We start from the raw sequence: 25237 nt of genomic DNA on the forward strand, positions 1-25237 counted from the left end.
ACAGAGGGAAACTTTTTTCTCATGGGGAAGCTAAGGCTACATTTAAGACTAAAGGGAGCTGGAGGGGCAACAGCGCGTCCTGGATGCTCCCAGGCCATGGCCCCACCACCTGTGCAGACAGTCCACGCTCAGCGTCGCTGCCGTGAGTCTGCAGGTTGACAACACACACCAGCTACTGGCCATGGTGTCAGTGAAAGAAGATGGCTGTGGGCTGCCCACATGGGGCTGAACATTCATTTCCTTCCCACCCAGAAATGTAAAAGCCATGCCCTCCTTTCCCTCAAGGGTTCAAGCAGATGTGACCGAAGTCTTAGTAATAGAAGCTAAGAAGGGCTTAATCGCCACCTCTAAACTTATTTTAAAATGTTGCTGATTTATTAAAATTCCTTTAGGAAGTTCTGCTTCCCAATGTAATGCACAGATATCGAGCACTTGAAATGGGTCTCATACAAACTGCAAAGAACTGAATTTTTATTTTTTTAACTTAATCCTAATTAATGCAAATTTAAATAGCCACATGCGACTCCCATATGGAACGGCACAGATTTAAACAACATTTCCATCATGGCAAACTGTTCTATTGGAAGCACTGACTTAGAGGTGGAGGGAGATCCAATGACAGGAAATTAAGGAGTAGTATCAACTTTCCAGGTCCCTATCAACCCATCCTTCGAGCATTTAACTGGAGCTAAAAGGAGCTTCTAGACCATAAGAAGCAGATAAGATGACTTTTACAGGTGAACAAAGCATTGACTGCAGCCAACTATTCGTCTCTGCAGTGATTTAGTACCTGCAACCTAGAAAAACATAAATTCCTTAGCAGTTAAATAGGGATAAAAATACCTAAAAATACATATCTCATAAAAATTAAGATTAAATGGAAATTTTGTATATTATTCAGTGATATATAAAATAAGTTATTTCCGGGGCCTCCCTGGTGGTGCAAGGGGTTAAGATGCAACCTATGAAGCTATCAGCAGCCACTATAGCACGAGTTTGATCTCCAGCCAGGGAGGAGACCCACATGGCTCAGCAGACCTCTCCTGACTCGTCCACTGCTCCCCTCAGCAGTGTATTTCAGTAGATCTTCCTGTTCTGCTCCCCACTCTGTCTCTGGTGAATCCTCTCACCCCCTGCACCTTTGGCCTATACCCCAGTTCTTGTATGCATAAATAAATAAATCTTTTAAAAAAAAGTTATTTCCATCACTGTCCATTTTTAAAAAAAATTATTTTATTTATATAAGAACTGGGGTGCAGGCCAAAGGTGCAGAGGGTGAGAGGATTCACCAGAGATAGAATGGGGAGCAGAACAGGCAGAATGACTGAAATAACACTGCTGAGGGGAGCAGCAGGGAGAGAGGAGAGGTCTGCTGTGCCATGCGGGTAGCTCCAGGAATCGAACTCTTGCTGCAGAGGCTGCAGATAGCTTCACAGTGCTATGCTTAACCCCTTGCACCACCGGGGAGGCCCAAGAAATTTCTTTAATTTCCATCTGTAGCTCCCCTTTGAACAGTTGTATAATAGGTAAGTTTTAAATTTCCAGAGAAAAAAGCTTTTCTCTTCTTTGTTTTTGTTGGTAAACTCTTAGTTTTACTGCATGTTAATCAGATGTTTTTGTTGTTATCTAAGGATTAATTTTTGAGAACTGATTTTTGAGAAGATACCAAGGTACATAAGAAGGACATGTATTCTCTATTATTAAGACACAGAGTTCAATATCTGCCCGTAAGATTAAATGCTTAGGAATAAATGTAATAAGAAAGGAAAAATCTATATGAAGAAAATCTTTGAACACTCCCAAAAGACTCAGAAGTGAACATAAACAAATGAAAAATACTCCCTGCACTTGGATAGGAAAACTCAAACCGGCATTTCTCCACAGCTTAATCTATAAATTCAATGTAACTGAATTCAATGCAAATATCGACCAGCTATTTTATGGAACAAAGCAAGTTAATACTAAGATTCACATGAAAAACAACCAAAAGGGCAGGAAAGCAGCACCATCAGACATTAAAACATACATAATTAAAAATGTGGTGCAGGCACATAATTAGACAACAGAAAATACAACGACAAGTCCAGAACACACTATGGAAAATAATATATGACAAGGGTAGCATCTCAGACCACCAACTGTGAAGACAGGCTTTTTAATAAATGATGCTGAGACTACCGAGTCAATACCTCTTAAGTAAAAGGCTTTCTATGTAGGATTCAGATCCATAGGGAATAAAAGAAAAAGACTGATTAAACTTGATATAAGCTCAGCATAGTTCAACTCACAGAAGTTGTAGAAAAATATTTGTAGCATATACAATAAGCATCTAAAAAAAACTTTTGAAAAGTTAGAACCAAAATGCCAAAAAAAACCAACAGGAAAGACTCAAATAGACAATTCACAGAAATGAGACAAAAATATCCTTCAAACATTTGAAAAAGTACTCAAACCCATTCATTGTTAGCCAAATAAAATAATACACTAAGGAAGATACCGTTTTCCACATACCGGACTGGCAAGCTTTTTAAAAACCAGACAGCACATTCTGTTGGTGAAACAGAAAACCCTGCATGCTGGAGAGCATGCAAACGGGTTAGTACTTTCTGAAGGGAACAAACATTCACATAAACCTTTTTAAGCCAACAAACTCTCTCCAATGAATCCATCCTGGACACACATCCAGCAATAAGGAAACACCTAGGCTTGAGAATATTACAGGATCATTCATCACAAAGACATCCCAGGTCCAATCTCAGTGCTGAAGGGCATAGGCTGCTGAAGGAACAAAGGAACCCCACAGTGGAGTGCTGGCAGCTGCAGGGAGAAGAGGTAGAGAAGAGCTCTGTGGACTAAGAGGGAGCGATTTCCAAACATACACTAAGTGTTTCTCACTTAGCAAACACAAGTGTTATTTGCAGTGCGCCAGCCTTCATATTAAGACAGACGAGGTTATAAGAAAAAAGACATGGATCCGCTCACTTGTGAAGAGAAATTCAAGAAGGATAATCTAAGTGAGGGGAAAAAAGTGGGGAACAGGAAGTCACAGCCGCAGCCACGCTCTCCCGCACCCAAGGGTAAGGCCCAAACCAACCAAGAGGAACCAACGTGAAACACAAGTGTTAACAAGTCAATGTAACGATATCACAAACAAACCACACAACTTCTAGACACTTAAGTAGGGATGAAAGAGCAGAACTAACCTAAGCAACTTTAGAAAACAGTGTCTTACGGACGTAAGAGTAAGGAAATCATTTAGTGAATGTGTTTCAGTACAGGAACATAGATTACAAAATCTGAAACTAAGATACATGTATTCTTGAACAGAGCAAAATAAGTAATTGTAAAAGTATTTCAAACAATAAAAAGGGAGTATTTCACTACTGAAGAAAGAAATTACAAATAAAGGAGGAGGAAATGAATCTTGGTGTCACAGACGGGCACCAAATGTGTCAGGATGAGAGAGTGATATTGGTCAGGGAGAGTCCCAGCTCTGCCCACTGAGTGGAACTAGGCGCACGGCCATTCCTTCTAACCCGCAGCAGTAACCAGTGTGCCTGGAGAACACTTAATTCTAAGGCTAGGGTGATCCTTGAACATCTTCGGGAGCCAGAAAATAAATGTGCTCAAAAAAGCAGAGACACTCTCTGAAAGAACACAGGGCGAACCTGAAGCCACTCCTGCTGACCAAAGCTGAAGCAATCTGAGCAACCTAAGAAATGTTACTATTGAATTATAACCAATGGAACATAAATATCCATGAGTTTAATCTGATACAAACACCACTTAAAAAGACTGATAGGGAAAAGGGAGCGCTCTCTCCTGTGATGCAGTTTTAATTAATAAGCATAAAAGAGGGAGCTAGAAAGCCACCCCTGGCAAGCACCACAATAATAACTGGGAGGTGCTAAAATCAGTGGCTGAAAGCTTGGCAGAGAAGCACAATTTGCACAGTCTCCACGATCCCCCTCAAGTGGGCTGAGCAGTGGAGAACCAAGGGGACGGGAAGTGGCATGACCAGCACTGGGAGCATCACCCCGTGAAGCCTGTGGGCAGGTGCACACAGGACACCCCGCTCCTCTGGCATTCTTGCCCAAAACCCATCGCTTTAGTCCAATCTCGTGAAAACACCATGTCTACCCAAACTGAGGACCAGCTGGCAAGCTGAGCAATACTCTTTAAAAAGTTATGAAAACAAAGACTGAGGAAGCATTCTAGACTGCAGGCGACTAAGGAGAAATAACTAGATGCTTCTAGGCATCCCAAGTGGTACCTTGGAACAAAGCAGGGCACTAGTTGCTATGGACTGAAGGCTTGTGCTCTCTCCCCAAAACTTAGTAACCTACTCCCCAATGTGATGGCATGGAGGGGGGCATCCACTAGGGTTAGATAAAGGTATGAGGGTGAAGCCTCATGACGGGGACTAGTGCCCTTTTGGAAAGAGTCAGAGAAAGTTCTGCTCAGAAGATACAAGGAAAGAAGACACAAGTCAACAGTCTGAAAGCCACATGAGGAGCCTCAGCAGAACTCAGAGCTGCAGCCCCCAAGGATCAGAGTGCCTCGCATTTGTACGTCACCCAGTCTTTGTCATTTTGTTAGAGCAGCCCAGGCAGTGTAAGACATTAGTGAAGGGGCCTCCCTGGTGGCACAAGGGGTTAAGATACAACCTATGAAGCTATCCGCAGCCACTGCAGCAAGAGTTGGATCCCCGGCCAGGGAGCTACCCACATGGCGCAGCAGACCTCTCCTGTCCCCCCCACTGCTCCCCTCAGCAGTGTATTTCAGTGGATCTACCTGTTCTTTTCCCCACTCTGTCTCTGAATCGTCTCACACACATACCCCCACATCTCTGGCCCGTACCCCAGTTCTTGTATGCATAATAAATCTTTTTTTTTTCTTTTTTTTAAAGACAGTGAAGTTCAAGCAGGGTCATAAGATCAATGGTATTGTACTAATGCTAATTTCCTGGTTCAGGTAACTGGTAACTGTACATAGTTACGTAAAATGCTAATGCTGAGAAGACTGGAGGAGGGATAAAGGAAACTCAGTACTTATAATTTTGCTGTGCATCTGAAAGCAGCTCCAAATAAAAGTATGTTTAAAGACTATGAAGAACTCAAAAGCAGAGTGTTTTTCAGCTAGATATTCCTTGCGCTTAAGGAGCCCATCCCCCGTTACGGACTGACTGATGGAAAAGTCAAATGATGAATGAACAAAGAAAGAAAATGAACTGAAAAGTTATGTGGTCTAATTTAGTGTAAACAAAACAATAAATGCTCTGATTCAAAGTTAAACTATAAACGACCACAGATTAAAGCTGGGAAAGGAGTGTTCTCCAAGGAATCCTGAGACTCTTCAGGAACTTGTAGGAAATCTGCAAACGCCAAGGAATAGTCGGGAATCTGCACAAAGATACACTTTATCTGTCTCAATCACTGCACCTATGATTCCAGGTGCTCCTAAGAAAGGAGATAAATTAATTCAGGGTGAAGAGAGAGAAACTAGAAGCCCTGAGGAGCTAGTTTATAGGGTTCCTTGGGCCTGGTGCTCCAGAAAATTCACCGAAAAACATATCCCTGTAATATGAATTGGTAGGTAAGACGATGGATTACAAAGTGATCTACCTTAGGATATTTTTTTTCCAAGCGATGAGAAAGCTGGCAAACAGCCCAGGAGCCAATAAGGTACTCAACGGCCCCCTGGGCTGCCCTCCACATCACTACTTGAGAGCTCCGGGGTAGGTGGGCACAGCAAGCCTGGAAGTGCTGCCCTAGTCACGTGTCCACAATTTGGCCACAAAGCAAACTCACGACCCTCTCTGACCATCAATAAAATACTATCGTTAGGTAGGGAGAAAAACAGAACACAACACACAGCAAACAAACTGCAAGCTGTGATTTTTATTTAGCATAATAAAATGCACCTGCTCGTTCGAGTAGGTTTCTCTACCTAGGGCATTTAAACTCTTTGAGCTAAGCTCTTCTCCCCACACCTACGTACTCTGAGTAGAGAATCAACCCATCCAGTACCACAGAGAAAGAAAAGAAATGAAGGCTAAGTAAGTGCCCCATTAGTGATTCAGTCCAGAATTACATTACATTTATTTTTTTTTTTTGAGCTCACAGTTCTGTCATATTTAACGTAAACTGAAACACATAAGAGAACAAAAGCACTACGGTGTTCTTTTTTATTTAGATCCTCGCACCTCTGAGAACAGCCCATATTAAAAACACCAGCAACAACAAGTGCTGGTGAGCGCATGCAGAGAAAGAAACCCTCAGACATGACGACGTTTCATGTTCTTCTTGCCGCTATTTTTAAGGACCCAATCCCACCAATAAACAACACTCCTGCTGCTGTTGCGTGTGAGCCACTCTGCCCCAACTTCCCCACACTTTCTCTCACTGGATGCAGAAATCAGATGTGTGTCTGTTTCAGGGCCCATTCACTTAATCATGTGACTTTGAATAAATTTTTCCCAAAAAATGGCTCTAAGAAAATTGATCTTTGTCATAAAACTACATGGCAGAGCCAGGAATAAACTGAAGACTTCAAATTTCAATCCGGTGCGCTTTCTGTTACTCCAGCATCTGTCAGAAGCACTTGGGCATAAGGAGAACCCAAAAATGCTCAAGATACGAGCTTTACTATATGGTTAGTGACGAGTGTGATGAAGAAAGGAAACAGCTGCAGAAACTCAGCATGAAAGGCAGGGATGAGCAACAGCCAAGACAAGAATTCCAAAGGCAGTGCAGCAGTGACAAGAATTCCAAAGGCAGCGCAGCAGTGACGCTGGGCCTCACCGGGTTTCCGTGGCGCCCGGGAGCACGCGCTCTTCTGGGAGGGGAATGGGACCCTCTCAATTGACACAGAGAGGGCACAGAGAAGGTTGTTTCCTTTTAATGCATGATGGCTGAAGGACAAAGCGCTCTCCTCCTGCAGAACCCACGCCTAGCTCCAGCTTGACAGAGAACATTATCTACTAGTTTGCTCCAGAGTGAAGGGAACGGCGAGGTCCTCTCAGCTACTGCGAGCCCCAAGAACCCAGACAACTGAGCGCGGGGATCCAGAGAAGAATGGTGCTGAGCACTATCAGTCCTTTCCTTTTTTCATCCTCCGGGTGTTTTCCTTATGTTCACTTGATCCTTTCATGTGCCTGTGGACGATTCTATTTGTATCTCTTTCAAAATTGAATTTATTTTTGGCAGAACTGCTTTTATCTATGGAGAAAGAAAAACCTTTTTCTGTGGGTAGATGCTGAAAAGAAAAACTGGAAGGAAAACTCAAAGCTGAATCTCCCCCTCCCCACCCAATATTTTAAAATCAAAGCAGTCTTGCTCTGGTGAAAACAGCTAACAGAGTGAAGAGAGACTCCTGGGGCACCGCCGTGCAATTCTGCTGTCAGCAGAAATGACATTACAGAGAGGAGGCGGCCACTGAAATGCAGGCCAGATCACCACACAACAGTAACAGACGTGTACAGATGCGCTCCAGATGCAGGAAATGTCAACACAGCCACGGGATTCACTGAGCACCTACTAAGCCAGAGCCCTCCAGAGTGAGTGACCACTACCAGCTGGTGTCTTTAAGAAAAGAAATCAATTATCAAGTCACACAAGAGACACTCTGTGTAAAGCTAACAAAATCAAATTTAAGATGACAGCCTTATAAAACCACTCTATGGCTACTTTAAAGAAAATACAAAGGGGGGAAAAAAAAACTAATCAATAAGAGTTCTAGTCACATATACATGAAAAAAGATAAGGAATTACCACTTCAGCACTCCAGCCCTCAGCTGACAGGGACAGGGTAGTGACACCTACCTGTACACGAGTACGTATACACAACTACACATTTCCAGAAAATACCTGACTGTAAACTTAATAAGTTCGTCTGGGTCTAGCTTGAATGATCTGAGGCAACTGGTTCTGCTAAAAGAGTATAAAATGACTTTACAAATCTGAATGGGCTCTGATAAATATTGAAACATATTCATTTTAAGAAATTATATCAAAACATACTGTATAACCAGATTAAAAACATCTCACATATTAATTTGTTTCAACTTCAATTCTAAATTGCCTAAAATCATTTACCCCCACCAATGAAACAAGACCGAAAGAGGAGGGGAAAGGCAAGCAAAGCAAGGTAAGAAATAATCCCAGGATCAAGTCGCTTGTCTTAATTCACAATTTCATGTTCACACTCAGCCTCCCATTAACTGGCTTTGTTTACCATTCAGGTTTAAGTCAGAAATCCACCACCACAATGACATAAATGGCTTATGGGAACTTTGGAAAAAGGTTTTAAAAACTCTTAAAATTACCTAAGTCCTGTAGAAGCCAACTTTGCCCCATAATGGGGGTTGGCAAACTAAGGTTCACAAGGAAAATCTGGTCTCCACTTCTTTTTATATACTGTGCTAACTAAGAATAGTTTTAATATTTTTAGATGGCAAAAAAAAAAAAAAAGGAATCAAAAGATCTTCTACGTGTGGAAATTAAATAAAATTCAAATTTTAGAATCCATTAAGTAACTTTTATTGGCTCTCAGTTACTTCACTTACTTATATGGTGTCTTTGGTCTCTGCACTATGGTGGATGAGCTGAACAGTGTAACAGAGAGACTATGAAAGATTATCGGATCCAAAAATCATGCCCCAAACTGTCCTATATTAAAAGTTGTTACATATTTGCCTTGAAATAAAGAACTTTATTAAATATAGCTTTGCACAGGAGACTCCAGATGGTTTTACCGAATACCATCACAGCAATATAATAAAGAATACTTTATCTTCTTGTGGCTAACCTGAAAGTCAGCAAACCTTATGACTTTCGAAAAACCATATTCCTTAGCAAAGACAGTAGTTCTTTCAACCACTTTTCTCCCTGTGGGGAAAGAGTTGTAAGAACATTACTTGTCTTACTTGTTCTACCACTTGAGAAGCCAAAAGTCTTCTACTTACATACAAAATATACCAGAATACACGGGAAATTTCCTTTCTTGAGACAGACAGAAAATACCAGGCGGTGAAAGCAAGAGCGAGCAGTCATTTTGGGCATAATAACTAAGAGAGTAAGACCAGACAAATGTTACCATCTGCCTGCTTCGGTATAAAGCCTTCCAACTATTCTTCCCTGCCCCTAAACCCTATTTGGTAAGAAACTGTTCACAGGGCCTCCCCGGTGGCGGTGGAGCAGCGGTTGAGGTTGAGTGCTGGGTTGCGAAGCTGCCCGCAGCCTCTGCAGCACCCCGGGGGGTTCGATCCCCAGCTGCTGGGCGAGTGTCCCACATGGCGCACAGACCTCACCTGCCACTCCTGCTGCTCCCCTCAGCAGTCTATCGTGAGTCTGCTGCTCTGCTCCCTGCTCTGGCGAATTCTCTCACCCTCCCGCACTTCTGACTGTACCCAGTGCTTGTATAAATAAATAAATAAATCTTCTTAAAAAAAAAAAAGGGGGGGGGGAGAAACTGTTCACACATACAAGAAAACTGAAAGAGTACATCAATGAAAATTCACACAAACTTTCCCGAGATTCTCAACTAATTTACATGCTGTCCCAGCTGGTTTTTTACCCGCTGCTTTGACTCTTCTAGTGGCAGTGAGTGAGCCTTTAGGAAATAAACTGCAGGTCATTGTAACACATGATCCTTCAACACCAGCATATTACATTTTTAAGGAAATAAAAGACACAAAACTATAGAAAGGATTTTTTTAAATTACAAGAGGAAAAAGTTTCTTTATCCCTACACACAGGTTAGTGAAGATACAGGCAACCTCGGAAATCCCAATATTCCACAAAATTAACATTGGTATATTGGCGTCCTGGGGCTAATGATGATTATCAAAAGCCACCAGGATGTAGCAGACTCTCCACCCTCCACCCCAGTGTGAGGCTGCACAGTACAGAAAGCCCCGGCTCTCACCTCAGGGCAGCTGCGTGGTAGGTGTCGACATAATCAGAAATGAAGAGCTCCCGGTTCTTGATGACTGGGTCTGTTATGACAAGTTCTCTTCCAGAGTCTGTTAAGAAAAAAAATTAATTAAGAGGATATTTTTCAAAGTGAGCTTCCAGAAACAACAGGAAGATTTTGAAAAACCTTCCTGTCAGCTTCACCACCCACTAATAAAAGCACAGGAAGTAACTAGGCCCAGTTAACAAAATAGATTAGTAGAGTAACAGAGCCAGGGCAGCAGAACAAGGTTGCCTGCTGGGTGTGGTCTGTGCCTATCCATCTTATTTTTTAGAGTAAACTATTCCAGGATGAAGTGAAGTACTGTTCATTGATGTGAATAACGAAATTACTACTTTCAATAAGGCATCACTTCTTTCTTTAACAGACAATTTTATAAGTTTCAATGAAGAAAAAAGGTACTAAGGTAAAAAAATAACATTTTTTAAGCTTACTGATTCAAACTCTACCCCAAAGCAGTGGAAGGCTGGAAAGAACACCTGCATCACACCAGTCGCAGCTGGTCTCTGCCCCGAGGACCTATGGCCCTGGCAATCGATGAGCCTCCCCCTCCCCACGTGGCAGTGGGCAGTGACAAACTAGATTTGTATGAGTAATGGGTAAACAAATGTGAATCACCTAGCCCAGACCGACCACTTCTCAAAAATCAATGACAATGAGCTTACTATACATCTGTACAAACATAATGTCCACCTGATGTACTTATCTCGTGTGTCAATAAAGTGACTGGGTAGAAATAACAGTGACAGAGGAGAAAAAAAAATAAAAGATGCGCTGAACTTCCTTCCTATTGTTCTGGAAGTCAAGACTCAAGCTTAGTTCCAAAACAGTCCAGGAAGCTTTGCTTTGAAAACTGAAGTTTTACAACCCTGAACACAGAGAGGTGTGAGAACAAAGATTACTGAAAAGGGAAAAAGAAAACATAAACTACAGGGTTTTAAGCTATTAATTTGTTAATCACTAGGTGAGAAAAAGGAATTTTAAAAGGGTAAGTTCTGTTATTTCCAAAGAAGAATGCTATTTCTACGCCAAATTTATGGGGAAGACACTCTGAGCACATGCTCAGGATTTTTGGTGTTTTTTAAAGCAAAAATAATAAAAGATCTCAACAACAAAAAATATCATTCCAATAATGTCTTTAATTAGAGAAAGGTTTTTGGAGAAAATTTTTCACAGTGGTTATCTCTATTTAATGAATGTTTTTAGAGAGAATTTTCCCCCAATGCTGGGAGAGTGTTAGAACCAACTAGGAGGCCATATTTACCATTTTCATTATGTCGATCCTGAACCAAATGCTGATACACAGAATCTGGAACTTCAGATTGGCGGTAGTACCATTTGACGTTCATGAGAAGATGGTCCCTCTTACTCTGAAAAGGAAAATCTAACAGCATTAGGAACAGGATTACAGGTGCCCACCGGTGTACACCATACCCATGATCAAAGCCCCTGGAAACAGGCGGACAGGCAGCGAGGGGACACAGGACCATAGTACAGAAGTGGATTATGAGGTCCGATTTCTTTTTTTTAAACCCCAGCCACAGCACCCCCCATTACTCTGTCTCTCAAAGTTGCTTGTTCCAGGAGACTAAATTCCAATCTATAAATCCTCCCAGTTTGATTAACTTACTTATTCAATATTAGGGTTTATTCCTCATTAACTACACGGGGCTAATGAATACATCCCTCTCACCTAATCTTTAATGATTTCGGGAAACATTTATAAACTGTGTTAGCACACTGTCAAGGCCACTAAGGGCAATAATTACAAAGAACTTTCCCAGTAAGCCCTGGCACAGTCACCTCCTCTGCAAGCTCTGCCTATTACCCAGACTGAGTTACATTCTCCCGCTACCATCACTTTATTGGCAGTTAACAGCTATCCAGCAAACTAACAGCAAACTTGGGGGTATTGAAGGTCCCATGAACCTACAAAGCAGGGTCCCTTTTGTATTTATCTTCAAATTTCCAGTTATCAGATATCAGAACATCTTATACATAAGCAGTTGTGAATAATGAAGAGTTCTAAGATGATCAGGTCCCATCAACGTTGCGGGACACAAGTGCATTATGTCCAAAGTCAACTTTGTCCATCCAGAGAAAAAGGGACTGAAGACTGCCTTGCCATTCACCGGCTTTGGGCCTACAGCTTGAGAGGGACGGCCCTGCCCCGGGTCATGAAGCGTCTCCACCCTGCAGTGCACCAAGGCCTCTCGGCCTCACGGAGGACTTCTCCCAGTCAGGGGAGGACCTTAACATACGACTCCAAAGCTGAATGCTATATCATCACTCCTCTCAGTAGCTCTACTTTTCAACACAGGTCAACAAGTCGGAAATGAAAAAGTTAAAATTCGAGAAAAGTCATTTGCCTATAATGGCAATGGCTAAATACTACAGTATGTCAAAGAAGCTGAAGATGCTTTTTGTGTAAATGGAAAGTGTGCATATTGTCACGAAAAGGCCAGTGGGCCTCAAAAACACTTTTATTAAAATATCTAACCCAACTAAAGAACTAGAAAGAAAACAATCGTCAACAGCCTTTAACTGGCTCAAGTGTATCCCAAAAGCAAATATCATAAACACCAAGATTCTTACTTTGCAATTAACTGTGTCAAACAGGCCTACAAAAATAGGGCATCATTACTGTTTTAACAAAAGAGTTTGCATACAGAGAAAAATACTATGTAACAAGAACTTCATAGCTCTTACCCACTTTGGAATTTTATATTCTATACTCTTTATAGGAAAAAGAAGACAAATCGGTGTGATAAATAAAAAGAATGAATGTTATACATTCTTCCGTGTATAGATGGGAGGAATTCATTCCAGCAGGGGTCACAGAGGAAGCAACATCTGACCTAGGGGAAAAAAACTGGAAGAGAGTCTATGGATTCTCTCAAGGCAGAGGAGACCTGAGCGAGACAAAGACAGAAAGCACAAGGCATATGCAACTGCACACGGTCCATCTGACGTAGCACAGGAAAACACTCTGGGTCCCTCCAGAAGCACCTCAAGACTGGCAGCAGTTTGGCCTACCAGGGGCTTCCAAATCTGGGGCGAATGGGACCTGGTATCTCCACTGCAGACCAGGGACTCGGGAGTGAGGGACGCACACGGGGCATCGGAGAGCAGCCAGAAGGCAACAGTTTTCTTCTGAGCAGGGGAATAAAGAGCAAGACCAGACCGGAAGCACTCCTAAAGGCAGGGCACGGCCAGGCCGGGACAGATGCTGTCTGAGCAAACACGCTGCCCAGCACGGGGCATCTCAGCTTCTCCACTCCTGACACCTGGGCCCAACACATCCGGCTGGGGGACCTGTCCAGAGCACTGCCAACGTGCCAGAGGCACCCTGCCTGAATCACGACAAACTGAGAATGTCTCTAATGGGGCCAAAATCCACCCCTAGTTGAAGACCAACACTCTGAGTTTCCTCTTCAAGTGTCTCTAAGCCAGAATGGCAAGAAAAAAACCTGGTTCATGCACTGCAGTGTGGGAACATGGGCTACTAGAGAGAGTACAACAAAGTTCATCGTGGTTCAAATCCCAGCTCCACCACGTCCCAGCTACATAACTCCAGGCATGTTACCAGCAGTCTTTGCGTCTCCCCTTTTCTAAAAAGTGATAATAATTAACCTAACCAAAAAGACTGCTGACAGAATAAAACACATAGGAAAACATCTGGAGCTGAGGAGGTGCTCAAAAAGCACTGTTTTCTCTGTTAGTAGGAAACTGTATACCAGTAACTCAAGATTAAGCTGAAAACCTGCTGAGAATTACAGACATTATTTCTTCACCAGAATATGATACTTAGAAGAGATAACACAAGGGGTTAAGATGTAGCACTATGAAGCTGCCAACAGCCACTGCAGCATGAGTTCAATCCCCTGCCAGCCAGGGAGGCGACCCACATGGCATAGCAGACCTCTCCTGCCTCACCCGCTGCTCCCCTTGGCAGTGTTTTTGGTCAGTCTGCCTGTTCTGTTCCCCACTCTGTCTCTGGTGAATCCTGTCACACACCCCATCTCTAGCCTGTGCCCCAGTTCTTGTATGCATAAATACATAAATGTTAAAAAGAGAGAGAGAGAGAACAATCGCTAGTCACCGCACTCATGGATGCTACAATTTTCTCAGTAATGAATTACTTAATGGGACACACAGGAAGCCAGGCCCACCCCGGTGCCAGCAGCACTGTCTTAAGATCCAGGGATCTGAAGACCTGAAGGGCAACATGAGTACCTTTCAGTTACAGTAAGTGGCAACTGGACAATGTCCTCTTTTCAGAATCAAACCAGTGATTCTGGAGAGCTTTTAAGGAATAATATGTATTTTATCCTCTGACCCAGAAACACTTAACGAAAACACATGAACATGCGCGCGCGCACACACACACACACACACACACACACACACACACACAACCGCTCCAGTGTATCTGCACTTGAATGTATGACTCCTGACATTAGACTTTACAAAGGTTAGGTGGAAACCCACTGGATTTCAGATGCAGTATGCCCAATTACCAGGGAGTGGCAGCATTGTGCTTAAAAAAACACACATATTTATTTCCACAGAACATAAAGGCAGCCAGACTCAAAGTAAACAAAAATTATGAACAAATTTAAGTATCTGTAATAGACACACTTCCTAAACAGGTCTGGAACTTAAAGATTAAACATCAATAAAGGAAGCCAGGGTGTTGTTTCAGAGAGCACTAGACTAAATCAGGAAATCTAGGAACCTAGCACTATCTAGTTCGCTGGCAGTAAGTGACCTTGGTGGAGTCACCTAGACAGATGACAAGTGAAAGAGTAAAACAGGATGACTTCCATGGTCTCTTTCTACCTTATATGCTTATGTCTAGAATTTTTCCCCACATAAATCCAAGTAGATTAAATGGGGATTGGGAAAGCTTCACATTTGTCTCTAGCAACACAACGGCATTACCTTTCATTCGCTAAATCAGCTAAGCTTCCATCCTATGGAAGTCTTACAAATTAAAACATCCTCTCTGGGAGGAGACAGCTAAGCACTGACAACAGCCAGCAGGCCAGAGAGCAGCCTCCCGCAGTCGCCTGTGCTGCTGCAATGCTAGGCATTGAAAATCTTCGTCTTCGTCCCACTATTCACTCTTCAAGGACTTTTACTAAAAATCACAGAGAATAAAAGGTATAAAGGAACTTAGGTATATCTGTTTCAACCCAAACCATCTGGGATGGAATCCTGACCTTGAAACTTACCTAAGTTGTAGGTCTTTAGGCAAATGACTTTGCCAAGTCTCACTTCTCAACACGAGGAAAACAGCAATAGCGCCTGCCTCATTAGGTTGTGAGAATGAAGTGGATGTAAGGAGAACGGGACAGCTTTCAGCAAATGTTAGTTATTACTATCAGTTTTACAAGTGAAAAGTCAAGCTATAAGAGGCTGCTAATAGGTTTTTGCTTTGCTCAAAATTATGTAAGTAATGGCAATACAAAATACAACACAAATTATACAGCAAATCAGAGGGAAGTAGCTTCACTTTTCCACAATCCGAGAAGCATGTTGAGTATTGCTAACAGACATAACTCGTTACTGACTGATGATAGAACTGTGAGATGGTGTAATGTTCAGAGGGGAACGACACTTTTTTTTTAACGACACATTTACTTTTTTTTTTTTAAGATTTATTTATTTATGCATATAAGAGCTGGGATACAGGCCAGAGATGTGGGGGGTGAGAGGATTCACCAGAGACAGAGTGGGGAGCAGAACAGGCAGAGCTACTGAAATACACTGCTGTGGGGAGCAGCAGGGAGACAGGAGAGGTCTGCTGCGCCATGTGGGTTGCTCCCTGGCCAGCCGGGGATCGAACTCATGCTGCAGAAGTTGCAGATTGCTCATAGTGCGGTGCCCAACCCCTTGCACCACCAGGGAGGCCCCTGGATGGCACATTTTGAACAGAAAGTTACCTGAAGAGGGGAGCGGTGAGGCATGCCCTATGAGGAAGCATCCTGGGGACACAGTAAGTCCTCACTTAACATTGTCAGTGGGCTTTTGGAAACTGTAATTTTTAGCAAAATAATTTAAAAACAATTCTACCACAGGCTAATTGATATTAACTCAACAAGACTTAAGTTCCTTTGGTGGCCACAAATACACCACTAAAATCCTAAATAAAGACCCCAAACATTTCCAACTTTCAACAATCATTTGTATTCATTCGTTCACTCTCCAAGTCACTTTTTCCAGCTCAGGGAGTCAGGTGGCCAGAACCCACCCCAGCAGCTGCGGATGCAAAGGGAAGTCTGGGCCCCGAGAGGACACCCTCCCTCCACAAGGCGCCCCTCCGGAGCATGGGGGGTCACACAAATACAGAGCCCACGACAAACCCCAGACGACAGCAGTCCTGGAGGAATCATCAGGTTTTTGTTTTTTTTTTTTCCTCGTCAACCCTATAAGGAAACAACACTGAATGGCTACATAGAAGGATCTACAGTATTTCTGGAGTCAGAAAAGAACCTCCTAGAAAGTAAACAATTTCCCACCATTTTATCGTGAAAGACAGACTGGTTGGTTGGCTGAGGTGGTCAGACACACCAGCCTAAAAAGAAACACCCTGAGCAGGAGTGTGCAATCTGCTGAGGAGCGCTTCTGTGCAAAGAGGGGAGGAGCTGGTTCTCAGTTAAATGCTGGGTTGTTCACATCCCTGACCTGGATTTCTTTTGAAATTAGAGATGCACGTAAATGTAAGGAAGTGAGGAGTTTAATAAAGGCGAAAACGCATTCGTACAGGGTTTTTTTTTTTTTTAATAAAAGACAGACAACCTAATGGCGGGTATTAGGGAGCAGAGTCTGAAGGATTTCTAGAGTTCTTGATGTAAAGCAATAGACAGGTACTTAATAAATTAAAAGTCCAAAGTAAAAAACTCAGAGTGAGGTAACTAAGGCTACTGGTGGAATGGCTCCTGTTTTCAAAAGCACACAAAGCAACAATCCCAAGTAAAACTCCAAGGCCAAGAGTTATTATTTCCCGCCCTAGAGATCTTTCATGATTACTAACATGGCACTTTCATTTATTTAAATGTACAAGCTGAGCCTTTCACAGGACCAATCTCAATATCCTCTGGAAAAAGGTTTTACCACCACCACTAAGAAGCAAGCACATAAAAGTAGAAGTGGGAATTCATAGACCACCAGAGGGCAAATGCAGAGACCTCCTGCAATACAGAGGAGGTCGCCAAAGCAAAATGGTAACAAAATTTAAAACTCACCTATGTTATAGAGAAAAGACTTTTTTTGTCCTCCAGTTACCTCCCAGTTCTTATCAGACACCATCATCCTCCTAAAAGGCCACTGGCTTACCCGTTCCTTCCATTGTCTCAGATATGACAGTGGAGCCCAAGCCAAAGAAAACCTCCTCAGGATGCAAAGATGGGTGTCCTCAAAGGAACAACTTTGCGAAGTCAAAACAATCTGCTGGAAGAGCTAGAGTAGGTCAGTGAAAGCTAACCAATAGCCAAGCAGGTTTTTCCAGAAATCTAGGAAGCAGAAACGTCCAACATCCTCATTCCGTATGGGTTTACAAGGTACCTTCCGAAGAAACATTTTCATGCGTCTCCACAACATGTGATAATGAAATCAGTATCGTGCGACTATTAGAGGTTTGCTGTATAATTCACAAATGTCTGCACCAACTGTGAACAGGTTCTTAGGACGCTAAGTTGGGATGGGGGGGTCTCCAGAAACGCGACCTTGGGGACACCACCTTAGCGGCTTCAAGCACTCCTGACTCTGGGGAAGAGGAACTGGAAGAGACGATGAAGTCGAAGACGGCTGCACTTCACAGACACAGCACCTCACGCGCCGGAGAACCCCAAATGGAGATAAGCTTTCTGGATCAACGGATCATCCTTCCTCAACTTTGTGGAGAAACACGGAGGCTCACTAAGACCAATTAAAACAAAACCACTGTGATGATCCTGAGGTATTTCAAGTAATTGCTTTAACAGACACACCAAGAATTTAACATTTTATACAGCTGTGTCTAAAACAACTTGAAGGCTATTACAGTTCAAAATGCCATGAAAGAGAGTCAGAGGAAAATGTCAGTGGCACCAGCGCTCAAGTCATCAACGTCCAGCTTCCTCAGAGTGCTGTCCTGAGTACCAGCAAGTTAGAGAGAGGCCAGAACTCAGCCCAGAGCCTCCTTCTCAAAAGAGAAGAAAGGGCTTTGACAAAAGGGAGGGAGGGAGGGAGAGAGGGAGGGAGGGAACACATCACACACTCAGGCACCTATGGTAATGGGGGGACAGTAATTAAACACTTTGTTTCCTTTTGTTTGAGTGGGTGAGTAAGGTAAGTAAATTTCTTCTTGCTATAGAGTAAGCCCAGTCCCCACTCCTGTTTGTCCTGAAATGCCCCTCTTCCAACTTTCTCAGGTACATGCAAGGATTCAATCAGCATGAAAGGATCCAAAGCCTGAGGAATCAGCCTGCAGTGCTCCCGTCCCGGTTCTTCCACGGGGCCAGCTGAACTGAGTATAAGACCTGAAACCATAACATACACAGAAGAATATAGGCAAAACACTACATGACAAACATCTCAGTAATATATTTAAAGACTCATTCCCCAAAGCAAAGAAAGTAAAGGAAATGATAAACAGCTGGGATTACATCAAACTAAAAAGCAAAAGACACATTAACCAAAACAAACAGACACCCTATTGATTGGGAGAAAATTTTTGCATTCCATACAACTGATATGGGACTGATGACAAAGATTACAAGGAGCTCACCGACTTCACAAAAACAAAAGTAAACAATCCAGTCAAAAAACAGGGAGAAGAGCTAAACAGACACTTCTCCAAAGAGGAAATGCAAATGGCCACGAGGCCTATGAAAAAATGTTCAACATCACTTATAACCAGGAAAATGCAATCAAAATCACAATGAAATACTCCCTTACACCAGAGAGAATGGCACATATTTAAAAACTAGCAACAGCAAATGTTGGCAAGGATGTGGAGAAAAAGGAACTCTCCTGCACTGCTGGTGGGAGTGCAGACGAGTCCAACCACTATGGAGAGCTGTGTGGAGCTTCCTCAAAGTACTAAAAATGGAGCCGCCAGAGGACCCAGCAAGTCCACTCCTAGGAATCTACCCAAAGAACACAGAAACATTTATTCAACAGGGCACCTGCCCGCTATGTTTAGTGCTACACTGTTTACAACAGGTAAGATATGGAAACAACCCAAATGCCCAAAAATAGATGACTGGATCAAGAAGATGTGGTACACATACACCATGGGATACTCCTTCAGCAGTCAAAAAAGATGAGCTCATGCCACTCGCAGCACAGTGAAATAAGTCGAAAGGGAAAAAAATTATCGGATGGCTTCACTTATAGGACGAATACAGAGGAACCCAAGAAGGGGTCAGGGAAAAAATATTAACTAAAAAACCAAAATTAACAGGAAACTATAAATTGGAAACACTGTGCAGGAGAGGGGGAGGGAAAGGGATCCAAACAGGGCGGGACGAGCACAGAGGTCTGTGGTGATGGTGCACAGGTGAAGTGGTGGGAGTTTTATGGGGACTGCACCTGAGAGGAGAAGGCAAATGCTGTGCAAAAATGAACAACGAAGAATGATGCAAAAATATATAAATAAATAAATCGTGGAGTGCTGGGAAGGCAGAGGACTCTCACACTGTTTACAAGCATGCTGTCCCTCAAAATGTACAAATCCCCAAAAAGATGATGTAAGTAACAATGCACCGAGACACAGGCTCCATTAATGAGAAATAATTTTCAAAATCACGGTTTCTTCATAATGTTTACTTCATTAAAGAAACTTTTGCTTTTTGACTAATTATTGTAACAATTTAATCTGGCTAAAAATCAATATTTTGGTGGGGGGGGGCACAGGAAAGCAAATTCACCTTGTACCTGCTAACTATGGAATCAAATAGTAAGGATGAGACTGTATACAAATAATTTCAGACACCAATCCAGCACAGATGTATCCTTGAGAAACTCCTACTTCATGGTCTCCCTTGTAAGATACACAGAAGCTTGAGCTCTTAAACAGAAAAGCAAGTTTATATCACTCACACACACACACACACACACACACACACACACACCCCTTAGCTACATGTAAAGAGGGGGGCTCAGCACATGGAACCGCTATAGCAAACTTAAACACACAAATGCAAGCTCCCACGTGGATCCTGGGATGCATGTACATCATCCCAAGAAAAATACCAAATGTCAAATTCAGGATTTAAAAGGTCCCTTCAGATGACGTTTAAGCAAGATGAAATTTCATGGATATATGAAGACACATATTTGGCTCCCCAAATCCTGCTGCCTAAACCCAAACAAACCCCTTCCTAGAAGCCAGTATTCCTTCCAGCAGTTGTATCAAGGAATCCATAACCACAATGCTTCTATTTGTTCCAAAAGATTTCCTGCACAAAGGAAGAGAAAATTACTTTCCATTGGCAGCAGTACCACAAGAAATTACCAATCTGCCTTTAAGACCTACCAACTGGAACATCCCATTCAATTTCATTCTTTAAAAAAAAAAAAAAAAAAAAATATATATATATATATATAAAAATCTCAGGCCTAAACACTTTTAAGACATTAAAACTTCTGGGTTACTGCTTTTAACCATCCTGGGGGAGTTAAATGATTTCTTCTCTAAGATACAGCCAGACAAGTGCACAGAGCAACACCACACATGAAAGGCATACTCAGAAGCTGCAGTAATGAGCAGGAAGGTTTAAAGGGAAGGGGAGAGAGACTGGTCTGTAGGCTGCCAAAATCCCCTAGAAGTTTTTCACAAACGAAACTTAAAACCATCACACAATTTTTTTAATTACCAACTTATGATTAAAGATTTATCACAAAGATTTTGCTATTAGAAACTGATGTTGAAATATTCTAAATAGGTTTATTTAAGCTTTTCAACTTTTACAGAACTGATTCTCATACTTCTTCACTACCTTCAAAATTATTGAGGCATCCAAAGAATTTTTGTTTTTGTGCATAATACATTGTTAATATATTGGAAGGTAAAAAATTTTAATGATTGTTTACTAACTTATCTAGCAAACTACAACTCAATTACATTATAGTATAAGTGGCAAATTTTAGGAAATAAGGACCACTTGTACTTTTACAAATCTCTTTTTATGACTGCTTTAAGAAAACAGTCTCTTAACTGATTCTGCATTCAAACTGTGGCGATACATCACACATCATTTAATCTTTGTGAAAAGACTGGTGTACATCTGAGTGAGAAAGAAAGTGAAAAAGGCAATGTCTTGGTATAATTATGAAAACAGTGTGGTCCTGAAGACTGGTACATGAGAACAGCTAGGCACTCCCAGGGCGAGGGAACGGGTCTCCCTAGCACACTGGTAAAAATTCTATTTTTATTTATGCATTCAGTCCGGTAAACTCTTGTTAAAGAAAATCTTGATTAAAAGTCTCTTAATCAAATTCTTTTTTCTTTTCATTCTAAACCCTGTGGTCATGATATCAAGGAATATTAAAAGTTTGACTCAAACAAGATTAAATAGGCACACATTAAACCATGGCAACCTGTTAAGTAAGCAAGAAAACACGCAACTTTGTGGCCATTTCAAAAAAGGATACTGACCTATCTGAGTAAACTGGCAAAGAAGATGAACATACCTATTTTGCATGAATCCAGCAATACTCTACTGCCTTCTAGGTGGTCTTCCTATACCACTGCTTTCTTGATTAATCTGCAAAACTGTGGAGCTAAATACTTTTAGCAGCACAAAGATTTTTAGAACTGAGTGGGGCACTAATGGAAGTTGAGAAATTATTACTTATTGGCATAAAGTTAGCCCGCATAACAACAGTAATCCAATTATAACAAGCAAACATTTTCAGCGTGCCAATAAACAAACAGTTGGGTCAAAAAGGGAAAAATCGGTGGAAAAAATTGTATTTTCCCATTTCACTTTATGTAAACTTGCCGGTTTTATCTCAAATATCTTTTTCTTCTCATTTTGACTTAAACCAAAACAAAGACTGTAGCCTTTAATACCTGCTAGTCTATTTATAACTGCTCCATCTACAACCATTTTTCTAACACAAACATGCCCTGATAGCTTATCTCACAGCACATGCCAGACAACAAAGGCCTGCCGGCCAGCTGGAGAGGAAAAATGGAAAGCAGGAAATGAGAAGGCCTCGTTAATCCCCAGATAATCGATCAGTGTATTCAGTCAAGTATGAGCTGAGCTGGGGAGATGCAGCTTTACAAAAAAGAAAGAAAATCAAAGAGCATATGACCAAAGCCACAGTTTCTTCTAAAACAGTAATTTTTATCAAAAAGATTCCCCAGCCCAATGTAACATGTATGTTAACATCTTGTGAAGACCTTTTTCTTTAAAACCTTATATCCTCTGCTCTTTTCCACACATGAGTCTAGCATTTAGGCTTTGTTTTTCTGGTTTTGCTTTGTTTGGTCCAGGTTTGTTTTTCCCCCTAATCCATCTGTATTGTGGCATAATTCACACACAATAGAATCAGCCTATTTATGATGTCAACTACCTATAAGAAATGAATATGATGTGTGACCACCACAACACTTCATTACCACAAAAAGATGAACCTCTTTTAGAATGACTCTGCTATGCTGAAAAGCTTATGTGCCAGAGAAGCTGGAGAACATCATGAGTAAATGTGAATTCCTTCCTCCAGTTTAAGACACAGAGAGTTGTGTGTGTGGAGAAAATCAACTCCGAGTTACCTGTGACCCTTCTAGCTACTGCTAGAGTCGACTACGGAAGACAATTTGATTCTCTTTTTAAAAAGTAATTTGCCAGCTAAAACTTGAGTTGAAACTCAATGTAGTCTTCCACAATTCCCAGAATACAGAGAGCAGCTAAGTCTGATAACAGTATGGAAATAAATGAATAAAAATTATTTCAAGTCAGTTTTATGGTCTATTTCCTCAGCTTATGTAACCAATATCTAATGTGCACCTGACTGGGTCTCAAACTCTGTTCTGGGAGAGAAACCACAGGTCCCAGAGGGGAGAAAGGGCCTTGACAGAGCTCACATTCCAGTGGAGGGACAGATCCTTTGCCCACCCCTCAAAAAGGGGTCAGAGAACAGTTAAGTGCTGTTTTGAAAAGCTATGAGCAACAAAACTGCTACTTAACTGTACAACCTTGGGCAAGTTAACATTTTTTACACTGTGTTTAATTTTCTTGCATATTATTTTCCTCATTAAAGCTAGCAGTTTTCTCAAAAGCATCTGAGGCTGGCAGGGATAAGCATACTGTGGTTAGATGCTGCATACAGACCAGGGAATGTCTAAATAACCTTGATAAATCCACACGCCCAGGACTGACTCAGGAACAATGCAGAAACCCGTGTGTGTGTCTCTGTCACTGACGAAAATTCCCATAGGCTCTCCTGTCTTTTCTATCATTATTATTTTTTAAAATTACTATGACAATTTCACAACCAGGAAAGGATAAAAATAATGTAACTAGGTAACAACAAATATTTTAAGAAATAAAGCACTGCCGAGCCTGAAGCTGCCTGCACGCGCCCCCAAGACAGGGTCCTGCTTGTCCCCGTAGACCACCAGGCGAGTTCACCCATCCCCACAAGGCCCTTTCCGCCTTTACTTCACATAGCTATGTATGACTTTCTACACATACCTAACACATAAAAAAAGTTCTGTAGTTTTCACCTTTACATAGAGTCCAGGTGCCCCTGCAGTCTGTGCATTCAGCATCGTGCCTGCACGGTCCATTTGCACCCTAGGCTTTCCCATGTCCAAACCTGCTATGGCAACACTGGTCATAATACCCTCCCCAATGTCCTGTCATTCCTGAATGGAAATTTATCATCTTTGCAAGGGACTATGACTATCAGTCATATGAAAGAGCAACATTTGACACTGTTGATTCTCTTTAATGTAAATTTCCTTAATTCACTGATTTTCTTCCTTTTCTTGGACTTAAATTTTTTTAAAGATTTATTTATTTATTTATACAAGAATCAGGGTATAGGCCAGATGCGCGGGAGGATTCACCAGAGACAGAGCGGGGAGCAGAACAGGCGGACTGATGAAATACAAATGCTGAGGGGAGCAGCAGGCGAGACAGGAGGGGTCTGCTGCGCCATGTGGGACTCGCGACAGCAGGGGATGGAACTGGCGCTGCAGAGGCTGCGGGCAGCTTCACAGAGCAGCGCTCAACCGTGTACGCCACCAGGGGAGGCCCCAAGTCTTTTTAAATTCCTTAATAGTTACTTAAATCAATAATTTTATTCAGGGGTGTGTGTGTGTATGAGTGTATAACTTTACCTCTAAGCATAGCTTTAACGAAATCTTGTAGCTATGACGTATTTTCACTAATCATTCACTGCAAATACTTTCTAATTTCAACTCTGATTTCCTATTTGATCCAGACCATTCAAGAAGCGTTTACTTCATTCTACACATCTGAATTTTTCCAGGTAATCATCTTTTCTAAAATCCTAGTTCAGGGGCCTCCATGGTGGCGCAAGGGGTTAAGCACAGCACTATGACGCAATCCGCAGCCTCTGCAGCATGAGTTTGATCCCCAACCAGCCAGGGAGCAACCCACATGGCGCAGCAGACCTCTCCTATCGCCCCGCTACTCCTCTCAGCAATGTATTTCCTCAGTCTGCCTATTCCGTTCCCCACTGTGTCTTTGGTGAATCCTCTCACCGCCCTGCACCTCTGGGCTGCACCCCAGCTCTTGTATGCATAAATAAATAAATCTTTAATAACTAACTAAATATATAAATAAATAAATAATGGTTTGATTCCTACTATGGTCAGACAGCTGTTCAGTATGATGTCAAGTGCAGAGCTATTTTAAGGCTTGCTTTATGATCTAGAGCCATTTTCAATAAATATCCAACTTGCATTGGAAAAGAATGTGTCATAAGCAGTCAGTGGGTATAATGTTATGTATATGACAATTATCTCAAGATTTTTAATCACACTGTTCAATAGTCTAGATCCTTGGTGACAGTTATCTTCTTGTTTGCTAAATTATTAAAGGAAATATGTTCATGTCTAATAGTTCAAATATTCATCAGCAGTTTAGGATCAACTGCTATATATGCATACAATACAGTAACTCACGGCAATGGGAATAATTACTTCAACACACAACATGACTGAATCTCACACAAATAATGAGCAGACACTGGCAATAGACATCCCACAATTCCCCTTACACAGAAAGTTCAA

General features: G+C 41.9%; 1 protein-coding gene across 1 annotated transcript in view; it reads right to left on the minus strand.

The window, feature by feature from the left end:
- RERE (arginine-glutamic acid dipeptide repeats) overlaps window positions 1-25237 on the minus strand; it is a gene marked incomplete at both ends in the record, with an annotated part of 222822 nt that overhangs the window by 133797 nt on the left and 63788 nt on the right. The window contains 2 exons of the mRNA XM_084243550.1: window positions 9928-10024; window positions 11240-11345. Coding sequence (XP_084099676.1) covers window positions 9928-10024; window positions 11240-11345 — 203 coding nt within the window. The remainder of the gene's footprint in view (window positions 1-9927; window positions 10025-11239; window positions 11346-25237) is intronic.

Source organism: Talpa europaea (genome assembly GCF_964194135.1).
Source record: "Talpa europaea genome assembly, chromosome: 9".
In the NCBI taxonomy this organism is placed as follows: Eukaryota; Metazoa; Chordata; class Mammalia; order Eulipotyphla; family Talpidae; genus Talpa; species Talpa europaea.